Raw genomic sequence first — 22,343 nt, 5'->3', positions numbered from 1 at the left:
TCCCGGGCTGACTCGGTTTCCCTGACCTGTCGCCCTCCGCAGGATGAGTTCCACCCGTTCATCGAGGCGCTGCTGCCGCACGTGCGCGCCTTCGCCTACACCTGGTTCAACCTGCAGGCGCGGAAGCGCAAGTACTTCAAGAAGCACGAGAAGCGGATGTCCAAGGACGAGGAGCGGGCGGTGAAGGACGAGCTGCTGGGCGAGAAGGCCGAGGTCAAGCAGAAGTGGGCGTCGCGGCTGCTGGCCAAGCTGCGCAAGGACATCCGGCCCGAGTGCCGCGAGGACTTCGTGCTGGCCGTCACGGGCAAGAAGGCGCCGGGCTGCGTGCTGTCCAACCCCGACCAGAAGGGCAAGATGCGGCGCATCGACTGCCTGCGCCAGGCCGACAAGGTGTGGCGGCTGGACCTGGTCATGGTCATCCTGTTCAAGGGCATCCCGCTCGAGAGCACGGACGGCGAGCGGCTGGTGAAGGCGGCGCAGTGCGCGCACCCGGTGCTGTGCGTGCAGCCGCACCACATCGGCGTGGCCGTCAAGGAGCTGGACCTCTACCTGGCCTACTTCGTGCGCGAGCGAGGTGAGGCCGGGCCCGGGGAGGCTCTGGCGGGAGGCCGCGCGGCGTGGAGGCCCGAGGGCGGAGGCCGAGGCCCGGGGAGCGCCTGGGGGCCGGCGGGGCGCGGGGTCAGGCCTCTGGGGGGGGGTGCGGCCCCAGGGAGTCTAAGCGGGGAGGCAGATGCGGGATGGAGGCCCGAGGGAGGAGGCCGCCGTCTGGCTGGAAGGCCCCCCAGGAAACACGTGGTACCCGGGGCCGGCGTGGGGTGCGCACGTCCCAGGAGATGATGCGGCCTGCCGCGGGGGCCCCAGGGGGAGACGCGTGCCCAGAGACCCTGAGTAGGGAGGCCGATGGGACGTGGAGGTCTGAGAGTGGAGGCCGCCGTCCGGCTGGAAGGTCCCCTGGGAAGCGCGTGGCGCCCGGGCGGCGAGACGCAGGATGCGCGGGTCCCCGCCGCAGAGGCCCCCAAGGGTGAAGGGGAGGCAGGTGCGAGGTGGAGGTCGGAGGCCACGCCGCCCGAGGCCGAGGCCGAAGGCCTCCGTAGGCGAGGCTGAGCGCGACCGCCCGGCCTCTGCGGGGCTCTGGGGCCTCGGCCCTCAGACGTGGGTGTTGGACCCGGCGGCGGCGCGGCGTGCGCTGTCCGGCCGAGGCTCAGCGGCATGGTGGCCGTCGTCCTACAGCTGCCTGCGCGTGCCTCAGTTTACCCCAGACCTGGAGGGTCCCCGGCTCCCTGGGGCCGGTGGGAATTCTACAAGACCGCGCTCTCGGGGCGTCCGGGCCTCTGTCCTGCGGCGCCCGCTGCGGAGGGTCGTGAGCGGGGCGCTCAGGGGCGTGACGGGGGCACAGCCTGCGGGTCGGGAAGCCCAAGTGCGCCGGGTCCCGGGTGCGGCAGACCCCACAGCGAGTGGAACATTATTTTCTAGTGAGGATGTGAGGGTCAAACCAGGCGCGGTGGCGCACACTCGTCATCCCCGCGCTGGGGAGGCCGAGACGGGAGGATCCGGGTTCGAGGCCAGCCTCGGCTACTTAGCGAGGCCCTCGGCAACTCAGCGAGGCCCTGGGTCATACGGCCGGCGTGGGTGGCGAGGCAGGATCCGCCGGGCAGTCCGTGCCCCCTGCACGGGGATGGCGGCCGGTCACGGCGGGGGCGCGGGCAGCTGGTCAGTGCAGTTAGGGCAGCTCCCGGCTGCGGCCCCGTCAGGACCCCAGGGCGAGGCCGCCGCACCCCGACCCGGCGCCGCCTGTGTCCGGCGCGCAGGCCCCGATGGCCGGGAGAGCCGGGGCTCCTCGGGGCCTTGGGTGGCGGCGCCCCGGGCGTCAGCCGGTGCCCGGCCAGGGCCCCATTTCGAAAACCCTAACGGGGGCCGCGGGAGACGCGGCTCGGGGTGTCGGGAGCCCCCCGGGGGCGCCTGGAGTTTGCAGGGGGCGGCGGGCAGTGGGGGAATGGGATTTATTTTTTATTTCCTATTTTATTTATATTTTATTTTACTTTATTTATTTATTTATTTATTTATTTATTTTTGCCGCACTGGGGATGGAACCCAGGGCCATTCTTCCTTCGAGCTACACCCCCAGCCCTATTTTTTTAATTTATTTTGAAACCGGGTCTCACTAAGTAGCCGAGTCTGTCCACAAACCACCATCCTCCCGTGCCAAACTCCCAAAGGCCGGGATGACGGGCGCCGCCGCACACGGCTTTACTCTTTATTTATTTTATTTATTTATTTATTTATTGTGTTGGTGGCACTGAGGTTCCTGGAAGCCCTTCTACCTCCGGGCTGCACTCCCAGACCTGTTTTATATTTTTATGTGGAAACAGGGTCTCCTAAGCCAGCGCGGCTGGCTTCGAACCTGCACGATCCTCCCGCCTCCGCCTCCCAAGCGCGGGGATTACAAGCGTGCCCACCGCGCCCGGCTTATTTTTTATTATTATTATTATTTTGGTGGTACAGGGGGTGGAACTCAGGGGCTTTCTACCTCCGGGCTATACTCCCAGGCCTATTTTATATTTTATTAGAAACGGGGTCTCACCGAGTTGCCGAGAGCCTCACTCGGTAGCTGAGGCTGGCTCTGAACCCGTGCCATCCTCCCGGCTCGGCCTCCCCAGCGCGGGCATCATGGCGTGCCCACCACGCCCGGCCTGACTCTTTATTTTTGAATCCGGGTCTCACTGGGTGCAAAGGGCTTCACTAAAGTAACTGAGCAGGCTGTGAACCGCGATCCCCGGCCGCGGCCTCCCGAGGGCAGGTGCCCCGGCCTTTGACGCGGTCACGGGGCCGCAGGAAGCCAGGGCCTGGGCGCGGGCCGCGGGCCGAGCGAGCGGTGCAAAGGCCCTGGGGCCCGCCGGCCTGGGTTGGAGGCCGCGGCGGGAACCCGGCGGGAAGCTGCGGCCGCCCCGCCCGCCCTCGGCAGCTGAGGAGCCGCGGTGGGGGGGCGCGGGCCGGGGGGGAGGGGCCGCCCGGGAGCCGGTGCCCAGCCGCCGGCGCCGCCTTCCCGCCTCGCGCCGTGCCAGCCTCCCGCGGGCCAGCGCCAGCCCGCCATGGCGCGGCCGAGCGCGGGAGGAGGGCGGGCCCAGGAAGCAGGGCCGGACGGGGCCAGGCTGGTAACCCCAGCACGCGGGAAGCTGATGCTGGGGAGAACGGGAGCACCCCGGGGTCCAGCTTCACTCAGCACCCCGGTACCTAGGGGCCACTCAGCACCCCAGTATCTAGTGGTCACTCAGCACCCCGGTATCTAGGGGTCACTCAGCACCCCGGTACCTAGGGGCCACTCAGCACCCCGGTATCTAGGGGTCACTCAGCACCCCGGTATCTAGGGGTCACTCAGCACCCCGGTATACAGTAATAAATATGCCACCTGCTACACCAGGGGCGGCCCTTGGGGCCAGGCCCTGCAGGACTCGGGGTCACAGGAGCCCCCGAGCCACGGCCGGGTCGCAGAGGGCGCAGGGGCCGCGGGCTGGGGCGGAGCCTTGTGGAGGGGTGGCTCTGTGGTTAGCGCCGCCCGCAGCCCTCCCAAGCCCAGCAGGTGGGAGGCGGAGGAGGAGGATGGCGCAGGTTCGGAGCCAGCCACGCTGGCTTAGGAGACCCTGTTTCCAAATAAAAATATAAAATAGGTCTGCGAGTGTAGCCCGGAGGTAGAAGGGCCTCCAGGAACCCCAGTACCACCAAATAATAATAATAATAAAATAAAATAAAACAGGAGCTGAGCGCGGTGGCGCACAGCTGTAATCCGGCTACTTGGGAGGCTGAGACGGGAGGATCGCGGTTCGCGGACAGCCTCAGCCACTTGGTGAGGCCTCTGCAGCTCAGTGAGACCCGGCTTCAGAATAAAGAATTAAAAATATGGCAGCGGGTGTAGCTCGGGGATCGAATGCCCCCGGGTTCCATCCCCAGACCCGCACACAAAAAAATAAATAATAAAAAACAGAAGCGGAGGCCGGCCGCGCCCGCCATCCTCCTGTGCCCGCCTCACAAGGCCAGGATGATAAGCGGGCGCTGTTTGAGGGAGATCGCGGCCGCGGGCGCAGGTGGCGGCGCCGCGGTGCGAGGCCCGGCCTCCCCCCTGCACCTGCCGTCGCCGCCCTGGCCCGGGCGCGGGAGCCGGGGCAGCCGGGGACGTGGCCGCCCCAGCCACGCAGCGGGGCGCGGCCAGCTCACCGCGGCTCATGGGGCACTTGGGGACACCAGCCTCGGGCGAGGTGGGAGACTGAGGCCTGGCGGGGCCCCGGGGTGCAGAGGGAGGCGCTTTTTCTTCTATTATTTTTTTTTTTTTTGCGGGTCTGGGGATGGAGCCCAGGGGCATTCGACCTCCGAGCGACACCCCCTGCCCAATTTTTTATTCTTTATTTTGAAACCGGGTCTCACTGAGATGCCGAGGGCCTCGCTAAGTAGCTGAGGCTGTCCGGGAACCGCGATCCTCCCGCCTCGGCCTCCCGGATGCTGGGGTGACAGCGTGCGCCCCACGCCGGGTCCTTCTGACTTTGAAGTTTCTTGGCGGAGGCCACAGACTCGGAGGCGCGCTGGGGAGTGGACGCGGCCCCGGAGGCGGGGAGGGGACCAGGGGCTCCAGCGGGAGGAAGGTGCTGGACTCCAGGGCCCCGTGGCTCCAGGGTCCCCGCCAGGGCCTCTGGGCCGCGGTCGGTTCTAGAACCCCCTAGGCGCGGCCCAGCGCAGCCGGGTCAGGAGCAGAGCCACAAAAGTGTTTTAAGATGGCTGAGCGGCCGGGCGCGGGGCGCACACTCGTCATCCCGGCCTCGGGGAGGCCGAGACGGGAGGCTCGCGGTTCGCGGTCGGCCTCGGCTACTCAGCCAGACCTCTGCAGCTCAGTGAGGCCCGGTCTCAAAGAATAAAACATAGGGCAGGGGGTGGAGCTCGATGCCCCCAGACCCGCAAAAAATAAAAGAATAAAAAATAAATTAGGGCTGGGGGTGCAGCTGGGCTGGAGCCGCGGCTGTCACTTCCGCCGGCCACGTCCCCGCGTTGGGGTCCTGGGTGCACATCGGGGCGCGGGGGCAGGGGGGGGGTCATCTGAGTCCCCTGGGGGGGCGGCAGCCGGGGTGTCGGGTGTCTGGCCCGCGCCTGGCAGGGGCTCGGCCCCGGCTCCTCCCCACCCCTGTCTGTCCGTCTGTCCGTCCTCCCTGTCCCGGCCCCGCCCCCCGGGGTCACCCCGGGACAGGCAGCTGCGGGAACTGCCTTAAAGGGCCCGCGCCCGACTGGCTGGAGCAGCCCCCCCAGCCCGCCCCGGGGTCTCTGCCCGGCGCCCCGTCCCGGGTCAGAGGGCACGGGCTGGCGGCCCCCGAGGGCAGCTCCCCGCCCCCCGCCCAGCCTCCCCTCTGGACGGCTCGGGCTCAGGGCCTGGGAGGCCGAGGCCGGAGGACCGCGGGTTCGAGGCCGGCCTGGGCGACTCGGGCCTTGTTACACAAGAGGGCTGGGGGCGCAGCTTGGAGCCCCCGGGCCCCCCCAGCGCCCCCTAAGAAGGCCGCGGTCGGTGTCGGGCGCGTTTACGGAGCGCCGCCTGCATGCCCCCCCCCCCCGCCTCAGTTTCCCTATCGCGGCCGGAAGCCGGAGCCCCCCCTCCCCTGCCAGCGGCCCCGCCCTTGTGCAACCCGTTATGCAAGCGGCGCTTACGTAAGGGGGGGCCTCTTAAAGGGCCCGCGCACCGCGGCGGCCCTGAGCCCCGCGCCCGGCCGGCTCCCCCCCAGCCTCAGTTTCCCCATCCTGGGTGAAGGAGGCGGCCTCCTGAGGGTCCCGCCCTCGCCGCCTGCGCCCCCGGGACCCCGGGGCAGGTGCCGGCCCCGCCCCAGCCTCGGTTTCCCCCGCGGTAAAACCCCACGGGGAACTTCTGGAGCTGCAGGAGGGACCGAGCGGGGCGGCCGGCGGAGAGTGAACACCTACTGTGTGCCGCCCGGGACGCGGGCGATAGAAAGCTGCCAAGAGGGAGGGGGCCGGGGAGGGGCAGCTGAGCCAGGGCCAGGACGATGAAGGCGGGGCTTCCTGGCAGAGCACAGCCGTGCCAAGGCCCTGGGGCAGGAGGAGCGGCCTCCTAAATCGACCCTTCTCCCTCCCCGACGAGGGGCCGGCCCCTCCGCCCAGGCCTAATCGCGCTGTGCGGCCTGCCCTGGGCCTCACCCGCCCTCGAGGGTCCAGCAGGGCCCGGCAGTAATCTTTACACACCGTCCTGCCTGGCCGGCTCCTATGCAGACGTCAAAACCCCAGCCCCAGCGTCCACCCCTCAACCCTTGGCCAGGCTCCCCGCCACGGCCCTCCCTCTGACACCAGGGCCTGGTCAGTGGGGAGCCCGCAAACGGCAGAGGGCCCTGGCTGACCCCCAAGCACCGAAGGGATCTCGGTGGGTGGAGGTCCGGCCCGCGCCCTCCCCGGCCAGCAGGAGGCCCGTCGGGTTGCCAGGCGTCGCCCTCCCTCTGCGCCTGGCGTCTGCGCTGGGAGACAGGAGGGAGGGAGACCTTGCACACGGGGCAAGCCCCGCCCCCTCCAGCCTCAGTTTCCCCTTCTGCCAAGCCCAGCACCCAAGGCTCCGAATTCAGGGACACCGGCCGCTCAGCCTCTGTCCAGGGAAACTGAGGCCCCGGGCGGCGAGAGAGGCCCCGGGCGCCCGACCCGGCTCCGAGCTCGGGGGACGTGTGTTTTCTTGCCAGGGAGGGCCGGAGCCGCCGCCCAGGGGCGACCCCGGGCCCTGAAATGGCCGCCCGGCCCAGAGAAGCCTCCGGAACAACAAAATGGCCGCCCTGGCGGTGATGTCACGGCCGGCCGGCGATGGAGGCCTGGGCCCGGCGTGTGGGCCGGAGCCTCCCGGGCGGATCCGGCTCTGGCTCTTGGCTCGGGCCCAGGCCGCCAGCCGCGGCGCAGGGAGAGGGCGCCAAGCTGCGGGCCAGGAAGGAGGAGGCGGGGAGGCCGGGAGGCCGGGCAGCCCCGGGCGGCCGTCCCGCCGGAATTCCCACCCTGGCTCGGGGCCCAGGCCGCCAAAATGTCCGTCCCTCTCTCTCCGTTTGTTTTGTTTTTTTTCCAGTTTGATTTGTTCAAGCCGCCCCGGGGAAGGCCGGGCGGCTGGAGCGTCTCGGAGCCGACAGCCGAGGTCGCACCGCGCCGGCCGGGAGCCTGGTATACAGCAGGCGCCCAGGACGGCCGCCTGAGGGAAGCCGGGGTCTCCGGGCGGCCGCAGGGGCCGCGATGGACCCCGGGGCGATTCTGCCCCCGAGCTGCACCCCCAGCCCTGTTTTTTCTTTATTTTGAAACAAGGTCTCGCCGAGTCGCCGAGGCCGGCCTCGAACCGACAAGCCTCCCGCCTCAGCCTCCCAGGCGCCGGGATGACACCGCGCATACTTTGAAGGGAGGGAGGAGGGCGCCGAGCAGGGCCTGGCGGCTCGGCCGGCCGAGGGGTTTTCTCGGCTATTTAGAGATGGGGAATCCTCCAGGCGGCTGGAAGCCCGGCCAGCGGGGCGGGGATGGCGGCGTGTCTTCCTGGGCAGGAGCTGTGGCCGCGGGTCGCCTCCCAGGGCGCAGGGCGCTGGCCGCGGCGGGGCCGGCATGGCAGCCCAGCTCTACTTGGAAAATAAACGGGGCCGGCGCCGCGGCCAGGGCTGGATGGAGGCCGCGCTCCTGAGGCCGCCAGGTCTTAACTGGGCCCCAGAGCGGCCGCGGCCGGAGGCGGATTCAACCTGACCCCGCGGCCGCGGCCAGGCCAGGGGGGCGCTTTGAACTAGTGAGACAGGTGGAGCCGGTGCGGCGGCCATGCTCGCCATCCCGGCCTGCCGGAGGCTGAGACCGGAGGGTCGTGGTTCGAGGACAGCCTCTGCTACGTAGTGAGACCCGGTTTCAAAATAAAGAATAAAAAAGCCGGGCGCGGTGGCGCACGCTCGTCATCCCCGCGCTCCGGAAGCTGAGACGGGAGGATCGCGCGGGTTCGAGGCCAGCCTCGGCTACTTAGTGAGGCTCTCGGCAACTTAGTGAGACCCTGTTTCCAAATAAAATATAAAATAGGTCTGGGAGTGTAGCCCAGAGGTAGAAAGCCAATGGGTTCCATCCCCAGGACCACAAAAATAATAATAATAATAATAATAATAATAATAATAATAAAAATAGGGCCGGGTGTGCAGCTTGCCCGTCCAGGGCTCCTGGGTTTCCATCTCTGGTCCCGCAAAAAACAAAAACAAAGTAGCTGAGAGCCTCGCTAAGCGCCGAGGTGGCCTCCAACCCCGGCCTCCTGTCTCGGCCTCCTGCCTGGGGATGGCAGCCGATGGCCGCTCTGTCTGACCCTAAACGGCCAGGGCCGGTCCTGCCCCAGGACCTTAGCACAGGCCCCGCTGGGGTCACCACGCCAGGGCCGCGTGGCGTGGCCCCTTCCTTGGCGGGTAGGATGGGGTGGAGCTCGGCCCGGCTCCCGGGGCGGAGGAAGGGCGGGGCGGCGGCGCCTCTGTCCCCAGCTGGGACGACGAATTGGGCTCCGGGCCACGGCCACGGACAGGAAAGAACAGCGTGTACCCCCGCCCAGGGATTCTGCTTACACGGCGTCACGTGGGCGCCGCGGCCAGGTTGCCGGGGGCCGGGACCCTGGCCGGTGCCCAGGCCGCGCGGGCAGGAAGGGAGAGCCGGCGCGGCTCGGGGAGATGGCGCCAGCGTGGCATCGTGGACCGCGCGGGCATCTAGGGGAGGCTGCTCCGGGCCGCGCTGGGGCCCGTGCAAAGGTCCTGGGGCAGCGCTGAGCCCGACACGGCTGTGGGCAGAGCGAGGCCCGGGTCCGCTCCCCGCCCGCTCTGAAATGTCAGAATGCCATCTGCCAACTGCACCGGCCCCCACGCGCTGCGCCTGGGTCCGACTCCTCTCCACACAACCGGACTGACCCGGGCGAGGCTCAGGAGGCCGCGGTCACCCGGGTTACAGACGGGGAAACTGAGGCTAGAGGGGCAGGTCCGCCCTTCCCGGGGACGCGCCCGATGCCAGGGGGGGGGGCCGCCGCCCGGGAGAGCATCCGGGGCCGGCCGCGCCCAGGACGAGCGGCCCCAGCGCTCCTCACGGGGTCCGGGAAACTGAGGCACGGGGTCGCCGTGCCGAGACTCGCTGGGTCACTGACCCCGGGACAGACCTGGGCGCCCGTCGCTGTGGAGCTGAAAAGACAGATCCAGACAGGGACGGCGGCCCGCCCGGGCGCACGCGTCATCCCGGGGTTGGGGAGGCCGAGGCGGGAGGATCGCGGTTCGCGGGCAGCCTCGGCCACTTAGCGAGGCCTCCGCGAATCAGCGAGGCCCAGTCTCAAAATCGAGAATGAATAATAGGGCAGGGGGTGCGGCTCGGAGGTCGATGCCCCCAGACCCACAATAAAGAAAAATAAAACCCTAAAATGGGAGGATCTCGGCCCGTGGCCCAGGCCTAGAATCCCGTTGACTCAGGAGGCTGAGGCGGGAGGATTGCGAGCTGGAGGCCGGCCTGGCAACTTAGGAGACCGCGTTGTCAAATAAGGATAGAAAGGCCTGGGCGTTGCTCGGAGGCAGAGCGTCCCGGGTTCAAGCCCCGGCGCTGCAGAAACCCCCGTCATGACGTGATTATTGCCTTTTTTATTCTTACTTTTTGCAGTCCTGGGGATGAACCCAGGGGCCTCCGCCTTAGAATTAAACCCCGGCCCTAGTTTTCATTCTTGATTTTGAAACCGGGCCTCACTGAGTAGCTGAGGCTGGCCTCGAACCTGCGATCCTCCCGGCTCAGCCTCCCAAGCACCGGGTGACCGGCTCCCCACCCTGGCGGGCTCCTGGCCAGGGCCGGACGCTGCTGCCCGCGATGGCTGGAGCCCCAATCGGGCCGTTTGCAGGAGGAGAAACTGAGGCCCAGGACGGCGGGTCCCCGGCCGCGGCCGCCGGGCTCTGTCCACGGGGCAGCGTGGTCGGGGCCTGGGGTCGGCCGGCCGGTTGGCCGTGCGTGGTCCCCGCCGGGTCCCCCAGGCGGCGGGAGGGGCCGGCGCTGCCCAGCCATATCGCTGAGCTCAGCGTCTGGCTGCCGCGGCCTCCTCCCTCCTCCCTCCCCTCCTCCCTCCCCTGCCAAGGAGCCGGTTATTTTTAGATAAGACGCAGGGAGAGGGGGGGCGAGGAGCCGCAGCCAGGGGGGGGGGCCGCGGCAGGGCCAGCGAGGACCCAAGGCTGGGCCGGCCCTGGGCAGAGGCCGAGGGGAGGCCGGGGAGGAGGCTGGGGAGGAGGCCGGACCCCGCGGCCCCTCCTCAGCTCCCAGTCTGTCAATTAGACAGACCAGCGAAGCAGGACTCATCGCCGTCCTTAGTGTGGGGGCTCGCGCCGGCCATCCCGGTACTCGGGAGGCTGAGACCGGAGGAGCACAGGTTCGAGGCCGGCCTCAGCTACTTAGTGAGGCCCTGTTTATTTTTGTTCCTTTTTTTCTTTCTTTGGTACTGGGGATGGAGCCCAGGGGCATTTGACCTCCGAGCTCCACCCCCAGCCCTACTTTTTATTCTTTATTTTGAAACCGGGCCTCGCTAAGTAGCCGAGGGCCTCGCTAAGTAGCCGAGGCTGTCCGCGAACCGCGATCCTCCCGCCTCGGCCTCCCGAATGCCGGGATGACGAGCGTGCGCCACCGCGCCCAGTTCCCTGTTTCAAAATAAATAATAATAAGAAGAAAAAACCAGGCCGGGGCGGGAGCTCGGGGGTGCGACGCCCCTGGGCTCCGTCTGCAGTACCGCAAAATAAATAAATAAACAGTAAAAACTAAGATGAGGCTGGGGTGGGGCTCAGTCCTCAGTACCGCGCGCACAGTCCCTCGGTCACAGGTAAAGCGCAGGGAGGGCGGGGCGCCGGAGCCTGTTGAGCCCTCGTGAGGGCCGGGGTCACGGGCCGGGGTCACGGGCCGGGGTCACGGCGTCTCCCTGTGTTTGCAGACGCGGAGCAGAGCGGCAGCCCCCGGGCAGGGATGGGCTCCGACCAGGAGGACAGCAAGCCCATCACGCTGGGTGAGTCGGCGCGGCCTGGCCGCGTGGGGGTCCGGGCCCGGGCGGGGGTCCTGCCCTGAGGAAACCGGCAGCTCTGGACGCGGGGAGACCCTGGGAGGCCCGGCCCACCCCGGACATTTAATATGAACGTGGGCCGGCCGCCCGGGGGCGCACGCCGTCATCCCCGCACTTGGGAGGCTGAGACGGGAGGATCGCAGGCGAGGGCGGCCTCCGCGGCTGAGGCTGTCAGCAACCTAGCAGGGCCTTGTTTCAAAATAAAAAAATAAGAAGGGCTGGGGTGGCTGGAAGGGAGGATGGCTCCGGTTCCGTCCCCAGCACCGGGAGGAAGGAAGGAGGGAAGGAAGGAAGGAAGGAGGGAAGGAAGGAGGGAGGGAAGGAGGGAAGGAGGGAGGGAAGGAGGGAAGGCAGGCCGAGACCGGAGGAGCGTAGGTGGAGGCCAGCCTCAGCTACTTAGGCTCTCTGCAACTTAGGCCCTGTTTCAAAATTAAGAATAAAAGAAGAGAAAACAGGGCCGGGGGTGAACTCGGAGGTAGAATGTCCCTGGGGGGGGGGGGAGGAGAGAGAGAGAGAGAGAGAGAGAGAAACGGATGCGTGCTGGGGTGGGAGAATTCGCCGCGCCGCGCCGCCCACCTCCCTCGCTCCCATCCAGCCACACTGTCCGCCCACTGCCCCCAGCACCCCAGGCTCCGTCCTGCCCCAGGGCCTTTGCACGTGCGGTTTATTTTGTCTGCCGGGCGGCTCACTGCTCCCTCCCTCTCCAGAGCGCCCGTCCCGGCCTCCGCCGCCGCCGGCCTCGCCTTCCGCCTCCTCCTGAGGGAGTTAGTGGTTGCCCCTCAGCTGCTTTCAGATTACGTGGCTGTTTACTCGTCTTCCCCCAGAGAACACCCTCCTCAAGGACGCGGGTTTTGCGTGCGCGCGTCTGGGCTGCGCTCCTCGCCCCCCGCTTATTGTTTTGCGGGTTTGGGGTGGACCCCAGGGGCATCTACCTCCCAGCGACACCCCCCGCCCTATTTTTTTTTATTCTTTATTTTGAAGCCGGGTCTCACTGAGTTGCCGAGGGCCTCGCTAAGTAGCCGAGGCTGTCGGCGAACCGCGATCCTCCGGTCTCAGCCTCCGAATGCCGGGATGACGAGCGTGCGCCACCGCGCCCGGCTCTATTTTATTTTTATTATTATTCTTGGTGGTACCGGGGTTCCCGAAAACCCTTCTACCTCCGGGCTACACTCCCAGACCTCTTTTTATATTTTTATTTGGAAACAGGGTCTCTGAAGCCAGCGCGGCTGGCGATCCCCCTGTCTCCGCCTCCCAAGCGCCGGGATCACAGGCCCCGCCGCCGCCACGCCCGGCTTATTTTTATTTTTATTTTGGGACGAGGCCTTGTCCAGTCACCCGGGCTGACCTCGAACTTGTGATCCCTGAGGCGCGGCGGGCGGGCGGCCGCCTGCAGTGTCCAGGGGGGCCCGGCGCGCAGCAGGTGCTCAGAGCGTGGAGGGAGGGAGGAGCCCGGGAGCCGGCCCCAGGCCCTGGGCGTCCGCGGAGGGAAGGTGGCCATCCCGGCGAGCCCGGCCAGCAAACAGGAAGCCCTGGCCGGGCCGCCGCCGCCCGGGTCAGCAGGAAACGGCCTGGACGCTTCCCCTGGCCGCGGCCGCCGCCCTGGCCTCCCCGGGCCTCCGTAACTGGCCGGACGTCCGCGCTGGGGCGGCCGGGGGGACTGTCCGTCCCCAGCATCCCCCAGGGTCTCACCCCCGTGGGACCCCGGCCCCAGTTTCCCCCGCTCCACACCGGGCCTGTTTCAACCCCGGGGCCTTGGCACCGGCTGCCCTCGCCATTGGAACAGCGAGGCCCGCGAAGGGGCGGAGGCCCCGTCCCCCTCCCTCCCTCCCCCTCCTCCACCCTGACCGGGACCTTGTACAGTCTCACGGTGCAGCACCCAGTGGGACTCAGCCCCTCCAGCCAGCACCCTGCCGGCGCCGCGCCCCAGGGCCTCACCGCGGCTTCCTGAGCTCGCTTTATTTATTTATTTATCTATTTATTTATTTATTTGTTTGTTTGTTTTTGGTGGTACTGGGGGTGGAACCCAGGGGCTTTTCTACCTCCAGACCTTTTTTATACTTTATTTGGAAGTAGGGTCTCACTGAGTTGCTGAGAGCCTCACTAAGTAGCTGAGGCTGGCCTCGACCCGCGATCCTCCTGCCTCAGCCTCCCCAATCCAGCTGACATTTTAGCGAGGGTCCGGGGACCCCCAGGCGAGGGGAGCGCCCCGTGGGAGCGTCGGGGCTGGACCGTCGCACCGGACCGGGGGCCACCGGGTCGGCCTGGGGCGGGAGAGGCCAGGCCGAAGCCCCCGCCGCTGACCCCGCCGCCCCCCGCTCCGTTCCAGACACGACTGACTTCCAGGAGAGCTTTATCACCTCCGGCGTGTTCAGCGTCACCGAGCTCATCCAGGTGTCCCGGAGTGAGTGTCCCCGCGGCCCCTCCTACCCAGGGACCCCGCCATCCCGCACGTTTGCCCTCCCTGTGGGTTTGGGGGACCCCGCGCCTCCCGGGGCCCTCTGTCTTGAATCCCACCCCCAGGAGGTTTGGGGTCGGCCCAGCCTGCGCCCTGGCCCGCCACGCCGGCCCTGGCTGTCTCCCCGTGCCTCGCGGCGACACCCGGTCCCCCCGCATCAGCCCTGGACCCGTAGAAGACGGGTTCCCAGCAAATGAGGGGGCTGCCCGCGTGGGCCCTCCGAGGCCCTCCCGCCATCTTCCCCCTGGGGCAGCGGCAGGCCCGGGCGCGGCCTGGCTCACGCCCCTGTCTTTCGGTCCGCAGCGCCTGTGGTGACCGGAACGGGACCTAATTTCTCTCTGGGAGAGCTGCAGGGGCACCTGGCGTACGACCTGAACCCGGCCAGCACGGGCATCAGAAGGACCTTACCCAGCACCTCCTCCAGCGGGTACGTCCGCGCCTGCCAGGGCCTCCCTCCCCAGCCCGCCCCCCTCCGCTGCCCAGCCGGCCCCTGGCACCCGCTTTCACATCCCACCCGGGCCAAGGAACTCCTGCTCATCCCTTAAAACCCCACCTAGCCAGAGCGGGCGTGGGCGCGCACGCAGGCCCGCCCAGCACTCTGGAGGCCGGGACAGGAGGGCTGATGTTCGAGGCTGGCCTCTGCTGCTTAGCGAGGCCCTGTGCAACTAAGATCCTGTTTCAAAATAAAGAAGACAGCCGGGCGTGGTGGGCACGCTTGTCATCCCCGCGCTTGGGAGGCGGAGACAGGGGGATGGCGCAGGTTCGAAGCCAGCCACTTGCGCTGGCGTAAGAGACCCTGTTTCAAAAATATAAAAAATAGGTCTGGGAGTGTAGCCCGGAGGTAGAAGGGCTTCCAGGAACCCCAGTACCACTAAAAAAAAAATAAAGAAAAAATAAAGAAGACAAAAATAGGGCTGGGGGGGGTGTCGCTTGGAGGTCGAATGCCCCTGGGTTCCATCCCCAGCACCGCAAAAATAAATAATAAATAAACAAACAAATAAATTTTTTAAACGGGCTGGGGTGTAACTCAGAAGTAGAATGTCCCTGGGTTCAATTCCCAGCACCAACCCCCCAACGGGCCCAGCCAGCCCTGGGGGGCCCCTGAGCCCCTCCCGTGGCGTGCCTCGGTTTCCCCACCTGTAGAATGGGCTCCCACCCTCCGGGGCCCGCCCCGCCCAGGTGCCCATCCAGGCAGGCGCGCCCGGAAACCGGGCCGAGCGGGAGGGCTGCAGGTCCCGCGACTTCTCGCGAGAGCGCCTCCCTCGGCCCGCCCACTGCGGACCGGAAGCCGGAGCCCGCGCCTGCGTCTCCATGGTAACGGCGTCCCTTGGCCTCGCCCTGTAGGAGCAAGCGGCACAAGTCGGGATCCCTGGAGGAGGACGTGGACACGAGCCCCGGCGGCGACTACTACACTTCGCCCAGCTCTCCCACGGGTAGCAGTCGCAACTGGACGGAAGACATGGAAGGAGGTGGGGCTGGCGGCGAGCGCGGGCCCGCCCTCCGGCCGCGGGGACTACGCATCCCGGCAGGCACCGCGCGGGCGCCGGGGGCTAGTAGCTGGCTTGGCGCCGCGGGGCCTCCTGGGAGTTGTAGTCCCCCCCGCCGCGCGCGTGACGTGAACCGTCCGGGCTCGCGCTCGCTCGCGGCTCTTGGGTTCCGCCGAGGCCGCGCGGCGTTTGACTGGGCCGCCGGCCGGAGTCGGGGTCCTCCGGGCGCCGCCTTCGACTCCGGCGGTTCCGGCCGGCCCGGTGCTGCTGCTGGCTCCATCTCTTCACACAAGCCCCTTTTCCGGGGAGACGGTGCCTTGTCGCTCTTCTCAGCGGCCTCTCAAGTGGACTTGCTCGGGGACTCGCGGTCTGTGGGGTCAGCAGCGCCATCGCTGCCCCATTTTCAGCGACGGGATCCCTTTCCCTTGTGGTCCCGCCCCGGGCCGGCCCGGGGACCCCGGCCTCTGTTTCTTCCTCCGTAAAATGGGCTATTGACATTAATGCCCGCAGGACCCCCTTAGAGGAGTGTTGTGGGGTTCCATTAACCGAGGCACCTCGCGTCCCCTGCACCCAGAGGGCTGGCCTTTTTTAATCCTGGTACTTGGGAGGCTGAGACCGGAGGATGGCAGGTATGTGGCCAGGCTCAGCAACCTCGTGAGGCCCTCCACACCTCAGTGAGACCCCGTTTCAGAAAAATAAAAAAGATACAGGCCTGGGGGTGTAGTTTTAGAGGTCCAGTGCCTCTGGGTTCGATCCCCAGATTTATTTATTTATTTATTTATTTAATTAATTAATTTATTTTTTTGGTAGTACCCGGGTTCCTGGAAACCCTTCTACCTCTGGGCTACACTCCCAGACCTATTTTATACTTTTTTTTTTTTTTTTTTTTTTTAATTTGGAAACAGGGTCTCTTAAGCCAGCGTGGCTGGCTTCGAACCTGCGAGATCTTCCTGTCTCCGCCTCCCAAGCGCGGGTTCAGGGTTCTCCTACAACTGCCCTGGCGTCGGTTGATGGCGATCTGAAAGGTGCCTGGCTTGCAGAGAGGAGCCCTGGGGTTCTGGGAGGCGCCGCTGGGTCCCCAAAGACCCATGGGGGCCAGAGGAGGCAGAGACGCGGCCTAATCAGCTTAGCCGCCTGAATAGGCCGATAATTGGGAGTCGTCTAGACCAGAAGCTAGGAGGCGGAGGCCGAGGCCGTCACCTGGGCGACGCCGCCCCAGGGAAGCCCCAGGGAAGCCCAGGCCGGGCTGGGAAGAGTGTGGCCATCATGACTGGGGGAGGCGCTGGCCTGAGACTCTGCTCAGCACCCCACAATGCCCAGGGCGCCCCACTGGAGGAGGACCTGGCCCCTCAGCCCCCGGCCGGGCAGTGACAGAGGGGGTCTGAGTCACGGCTAGTGGACGTGACCCCGGCCACTGGCCGGCTGCCCCGGGGGAAACGGGCTTGTGCGTAGAGCAGAGGGCGCTCAGACGGGGCCACCGGGCTCATTAAATAAAGACGAGGAAGCTGGGCGCGGGGCGCACGCTTGTCATCCCAGCATTCGGGAGGCTGGGACAGGAGGATCGCGGTTCACGGACAGCCTCGGCTACTTAGTGAGGCCCTCTGCAACTCAGTGAGACCCTTTTTCAAAATAAAAAAGAATAAAAAATAGGGCGGGGGGTATAGCTTGGAGCTCGAATGTCCCTGATTCCATCCCCAGACCCGCAAATAAATAAATAAATAAATAAAATATAGGGCTGGGGGTGTAGCTCAGAGGAAGAATGTTCCTGGGTTCCATCCCCAGGACCTCAAAAAATAAAATAAAGACTCCGTGGTCAAGCAGGGATACACACACGTGTGTGCAGGTGGGACGTTGGGAGCCCGTGGTGGGTGTGCGCAGGGAGCACGGGCAGGCTGCCGGGCACACGGGGACAGGGAGCGTGCCAGGAGCCCCGGCCGGTGCCCTCCCTCCCTCCCGCACTGCGCTGGCTCCCGCGGGCCGTCTCAGGAAGCCCCAGAGGCCCGTGGGGAGAGGTCCACGCCTGGCTACCCCCATCCCAGCTGTTTCAGGGAGTCCTCCCGTGAGCTCTAAGAGCCAGTCCTCCCTCCTCACACGTGTGCTCCCCGCTTCTGCGCCCCAGGGTCCTGCTGCTGCCGCACGGCCGGGGACAGAATCACACGTAGTGCCCAGTGGGAGGACGGAGGGAGGACGGAGCGCAATCCCAAGGCGAGGGGGGCTGCCGAGGGGGGTGTCATGGTGTCTGCGTGAGCAGGGACTGGACCCGGTGTTGGGCGTGATCAGCACAGGGCCCCTCCGCCTGTGGACGCCTCTCAGGGGCCTCCGCGCACTCGCCCTGGGGGGGTCATTCCCCAGTGACCTCTAGGAGGGCGGAGGTGGGGTGCTGCCGTAGGGAGGCCCCCTGACGTCCGCCGCCCTCCCCGCAGGCATCTCGTCCCCGGTGAAGAAGACGGAGATGGACAAGTCGCCCTTCAACAGCCCGTCCCCCCAGGACTCGCCGCGCCTGTCCAGCTTCACCCAGCACCACCGGCCCGTCATCGCCGTGCACAGCGGTGAGTCGGGCCCGCACCCCGGGTCCAGCCTGGGCAGCGGCCGCACGCTCGTCCCAGCGCCAGCACCCCAGCACCGCCCGGACTTGGTCCCCTGGGGCCTCAGGTTTCCTGCCGGTAGGAGGGGAGCCTGGGGCTTGGGTGGAGACCTCACACCCCGACAGAGTCAGGAGCCGGGCGGGCGTGGGCGCGCACCGGTCATCCCCACGCTCGGGAGGCTGAGACAGGAGGATCGCACGGGTTCGAAGCCAGCCTCAGCTACTTAGTGAGACCCTGTTTCCAAATAAAGTATAAAATAGGTCTGGGAGTATAGCCCGGAGGTAGAAAGCCTCTGAGTTCCACCCCAGTACCACAAAAAAAAAAAAAAAAAAAGAAAAGAAAGCCGGCGCGGTGGCGCATACCTATAATCCCAGTACTTGGGAGGCTGAGACAGGAGGATCACACAGGTTTGAAGCCAGCGTTAGCTACTTAGTGAGGCTCTCAGCAACTCAGTGAGACCCTGTTTCAAAATAAAAGAATAAAAAAATTGGGCTGGGAGTATAGCTCAGAGGTAGAATGCCCATGGGGTCCATCCCCAGCACCACAAAAATAAAAGTAAATAATAATAAGCCAGGCGCGGTGGCACACGCTCGTCATCCCAGCATTGGGGAGGCTGAGACCGGAGGATCGCGGGCAGCCTCGGCTACTTAGTGAGGCCCTGTTTCAAAATAAGGAATAAAAAAAGAATAGGGCAGGGGGTGTCACTTGGAGGTAGAATGCCCCTGGGTTCCATCCCCAGTACCTACACTCACAAAAAAATAAAAATAATAAATAATCAATCAAAAGGGCTGGGGATGTGGCTTGGGCAGCGTGGCGCTGGGTTCTAGCCGCTGTCCCAGCGTCTCTACCTGTTCTGACTGTCCCCGTCCCGCACGGGCGGGCCCAGGGCGCCCTGCGTGCTGACCACCGTGCTCTCCCTCCCTCCCTCCCTCTCTCTCTCTCTCCCCCCGCGCAGGGATCGCCCGGAGCCCTCACCCGTCCTCCGCCCTGCACTTCCCCACCACGTCCATCCTGCCCCAGACCGCCTCCACCTACTTCCCCCACACGGCCATCCGCTACCCGCCTCATCTCAACCCGCAGGACCCGCTCAAAGACCTGGTCTCGCTGGCCTGCGACCCGGCCAGCCAGCAGCCCGCACCGGTGAGTGGCCCAGGCGCGGCGGCCTCGGCGTGCGGCCTCGCTGCAGAACGTGTCCGTGGCGCTCGGCCTCTCGGGTCAGGCTGGCAGGACCCGGACTTCTCCAGATGCTGGTGTTACTGCTGCTTAGAGGACAAGAGGGGCCCGGGGCTTGCCGGGCGTGGTGGCGCACGCTTGTCATCCCGGCATCCGGGAGGCTGAGACCGCAGGATCGCAGTTCGAGGCCAGCCTCAGCTACTTAGTGAGGCCCTCGGCCACTCAGTGAGACCCGGTTTCAAAATAAAGAATAAAAAATAGGGCAGGGGGTGGAGCTCAGAGGGAGAATGCCCCTGGGTTCCATCCCCAGACCCGCAAAAAAAAAAAAAGTCTAACCAGGCATGATAGCGCACGCCTGTATCCCAGTACTGGGGAGGCTGAGACCGGAGGATTGCAGGTTTGAGGCCATCCTCAGCAACTTAGCAAGACCCTGTTTCAAAATGAAAATTAAAAATAGGGCTGGGGGTATCGCTGAGAGGTAGAAGGCCCCTGGGTTCCAGCCCCAGCACGTCAGGTAGATACAAGGTTTAAAAGGGCCAGCGGGGCCTGGTGGCACGGGCCCTTAATCTTAGTTCTTGGGAGGCTGAGACAGGAGAATCCCGGATCGGAGGCCAGCAACTTAGCAAGACCCTGTTTCAGAATTAAAAAGATAAAGATCCAGGCGTGGGGGCGCACGCTTGTCAGCATTCGGGAGGCTGAGACAGGAGGATCGCGGTTCGCGGTCAGCCTCAGCTACTCAGTGAGCCCCTGTTGTAAATTAAAGAATAAAAAATAGGGCTGGGGTGTAGCTCGGAGGTAGAATGCCCCCGGGTTCCATCCCCAGTACTGCAAAAAAAAAAAAGGGGGGTTCGGGTACGGGGCCCCCGGAATACCCAGGGCTCAGGCGGCCCCACACACGTGGCGACCCAAGGTCCCTCGCCCCGGCAGCCTGGCCGCTCCCCACGCAGGAGGAGCCGGCCCTTCGCCACTCGTCTGCTGCTCCTTCCTCCCGGGTACACGGAAGCCGACCCCTCACTCAGATGGTCCAGTTGCCACCTTCCCGCCCAGACCCCTTGGCCAGCACCTCCCCTGCCCCAAACCCACCGCCACCCCCACCGCCGCCACATCCGGGGTGTCTCCAGCCGGGTGCCCGCAGGCCAGGGACAGGGGACCACGCCGCCGGCCAAGGGTGCCAGCCTGGCAGCCTGGGAAGCCCCGTGCCCTCTCGGCCCCTTGAACCCCAAAATGGCAGCCAAGCGCCCCCAGTAAAGAGTCCCCCAGCTCTTTACTGCCCCCAAACGCCAGCCAGCCAGGAATCGGTTCCAGGTTAACATGGGGCTTTTTCATACAACTGTACCTCTGGGAGCCGGGCGCGGGGCGCACGCTCGTCATCCCCGCGTTCTGGGGGCTGAGACCGGAGGATCGCGGTTCGCGGCCAGCCTCAGCTGCTTAGTGAGGCCCTCGGCAACTCAGGGAGACCCTGTTTGAAAATAAAGAATAAAGAATAGGGCAGGGGTGTAGTTCAGAGATCGAATGCCCCTGGGTTCCATCCCAAACACCGCCCAAAAAAAAACCCCTTGGGGCTGCGAGCCGCGCCCCGCCCACCTCCCAGCCTGCCCCCACCCGCGGGTCTTCACTCTGGAATGGCTGCGACAGGACCCCCCCTGGCTGCGCTCCTCCAGGCTCCCCAAGCCCCGCGTCCCGCCCCACCGTCCACCGAGGGCAGCCATCTCTGAAGCCGCCCTGCCCAGCTCCTCCGCCCGCGCCCTCCCCACACCCAAGATGAGACCTCTCACGGGCAGCAGGGGCCTGCGGGGGTCTCCTCCCCACAGCCAGCGCCCCCTCCTCACGCCCGCCCCCCCCAGAGTGCATCCCCCATGGCGGCCGCTCCTGTGTGGCCCCCGGCAGTGCCTGCCCTCTCTGAGCCTCTGTCTCCTCAGCCACCAGATGAGTTTGCCACGGGGCCTCCATGGCGGCCGTGGGGCCCAGCAGGAGACAGATGGGGGGTGGGAAGGTCCCGAGCCGGCTGTGAGCGGCTCATCATGATAGGAGCTGGGGGGGGCCGGGTCCTCGGAACTCAGGCCCCAGGTCAGCGGTTAGCTCTCACTTAGCACAAGAGGCCGCCCTGGGCTTGGCCACAGCGCTGCAAATAAATCAACAAACAAACAAATAAATAAATAAGCAAGCCAGGCGTGGTGGCGCACGCTTGTCATCCCAGCATCCCGGAGGCTGAGATCCGAGGATTGTGATTCGCGGACAGCCTCAGCTACTTAAATGGACCCTGTTTGAAAATAAAGAATAAAAAATAGGGCAGGGGGTGTAGCTTGGAGGTCGAATGCCCCTGGGTTCCATCCCCAGACCCGAAAAAAAAAAAAGAGAATAAAAAATAGGTCTGGGTGTATAGCTCAGAGGTAGAATTCCTCTGGGTTCAATCCCCTGTTACCGCAAAATAAAGAAACAAGCCGGGCGTGGTGGCGCACGCTTGTCATCCCCGTGCTTGGGAGGCAGAGACAGGTGGATCGCGCAGGTTCGAAGCCAGCCTCAGCTGCCTTAGGAGACCCTGTTTCCAAATTTTAAAAAAAGTATAAAATAGGTCTGGGAGTGTAGCCGGGAGGTAGAAAAGCCCCTGTGTTCCACTCCCAGTACCACTAAAAATAAATAATAAATAAATAAATAGTAGGGCTGGGGGTATAGCTTGGAGGTAGAATATCCCTGGGTTCCATCCCTGGTACTGCAAATCAATAAATAAGTAAATAAAAAGGGCTGGGGAGAGGGTAGCTTGGAGGTAGACTGTCCCAAGTTCCATCCTCAATACTGGAAAAAAAGCGCAGGGCACCCCCCAGACGCGGGGGACATGGGGCCCCCGCCCGCCCCCTTCCCCTTGGCACCCGGGCCCTGCGCCCGGCGGTCCCGGCCCCGGCTCCCCCTCCCGGAGGAGGATTCATCAACAAAGCGCCCTCGATGGTGCGCGCTGCGCGGCGGGCACCCTCTGCCCCCCGCAGCCTCGGCGGTGACCCCAGGGCCCCCAGGAGCCAGGGACCCCGCGCCCAGCACCTGGGCGCCCTCGCTAACGGGCTCTGGTCTCTCTCCCGCAGCCCGCGCTCCGCCCGGCACGCCCCCTGCAAACCGTGCCTATGTGGGACTGAGACCAAGGGAGCCCGCGGGCCTTGATCAGTCCAGGTAGGGGCCGCCAGGCCGACTCGGGGCGGGCGGGCCGGGGCTGCGCGGCCTCCCACTCCCGCCAGGGCCTCGCGCCCACGCTGGCTGCCCCCCAGGCTCAGGGCACAGCCGATGACCCCTCCCCGGCCTCTGAGGCCACCCCAGGCCCAGGGATGACCCCCCCCCCGGCCTCTGAGGCCACCCCAGGCCCAGGGACGCGCCCCTGCTGACCAGAGAGGCCAGGACTCGCCCGGGGTCACACAGCACGCCAGCCGGCCACCCACCTCCGTTCCGTCCTTTCGGGGGGCAGGTTGTCAGGCCCCCGGCCCAGCAGAGTGGGCGAGGACGCCCTGGGGCCAGCACAGCAGAGGCCCAGCTCGCTCCGGCCAGCCTCTGGGCCTGGGCGTCTGTGTGTGGGACGCCCCCCACCCCCGGGG

At 66.0% G+C, this 22,343-nt stretch overlaps 1 protein-coding gene across 2 annotated transcripts in view; it reads left to right on the top strand.

Annotated features, from left to right (window-relative positions):
- NFIC (nuclear factor I C) overlaps positions 1-21,893 on the top strand; it is a gene marked incomplete at both ends in the record, with an annotated part of 44,498 nt that extends 22,605 nt beyond the window's left edge. For both annotated transcript variants that reach the window (XM_080712179.1, XM_080712180.1), the window contains 8 exons: positions 43-574; positions 10,943-11,014; positions 13,395-13,469; positions 13,827-13,950; positions 14,868-14,992; positions 17,434-17,559; positions 18,551-18,735; positions 21,843-21,893. In XM_080712179.1, coding sequence (XP_080568305.1) covers positions 43-574; positions 10,943-11,014; positions 13,395-13,469; positions 13,827-13,950; positions 14,868-14,992; positions 17,434-17,559; positions 18,551-18,735; positions 21,843-21,893 — 1,290 coding nt within the window. The remainder of the gene's footprint in view (positions 1-42; positions 575-10,942; positions 11,015-13,394; positions 13,470-13,826; positions 13,951-14,867; positions 14,993-17,433; positions 17,560-18,550; positions 18,736-21,842) is intronic.
- Between the last annotated feature and the right edge of the window lie 450 nt (positions 21,894-22,343).

The sequence above is a fragment of the Muscardinus avellanarius genome (genome assembly GCF_963383645.1).
Source record: "Muscardinus avellanarius genome assembly, chromosome: 16".
Lineage (NCBI taxonomy): Eukaryota > Metazoa > Chordata > Mammalia > Rodentia > Gliridae > Muscardinus > Muscardinus avellanarius.
The sequence above is the reverse complement of the archived record's forward strand: the minus strand, read 5'-3'. Positions and strand labels throughout refer to the sequence as shown.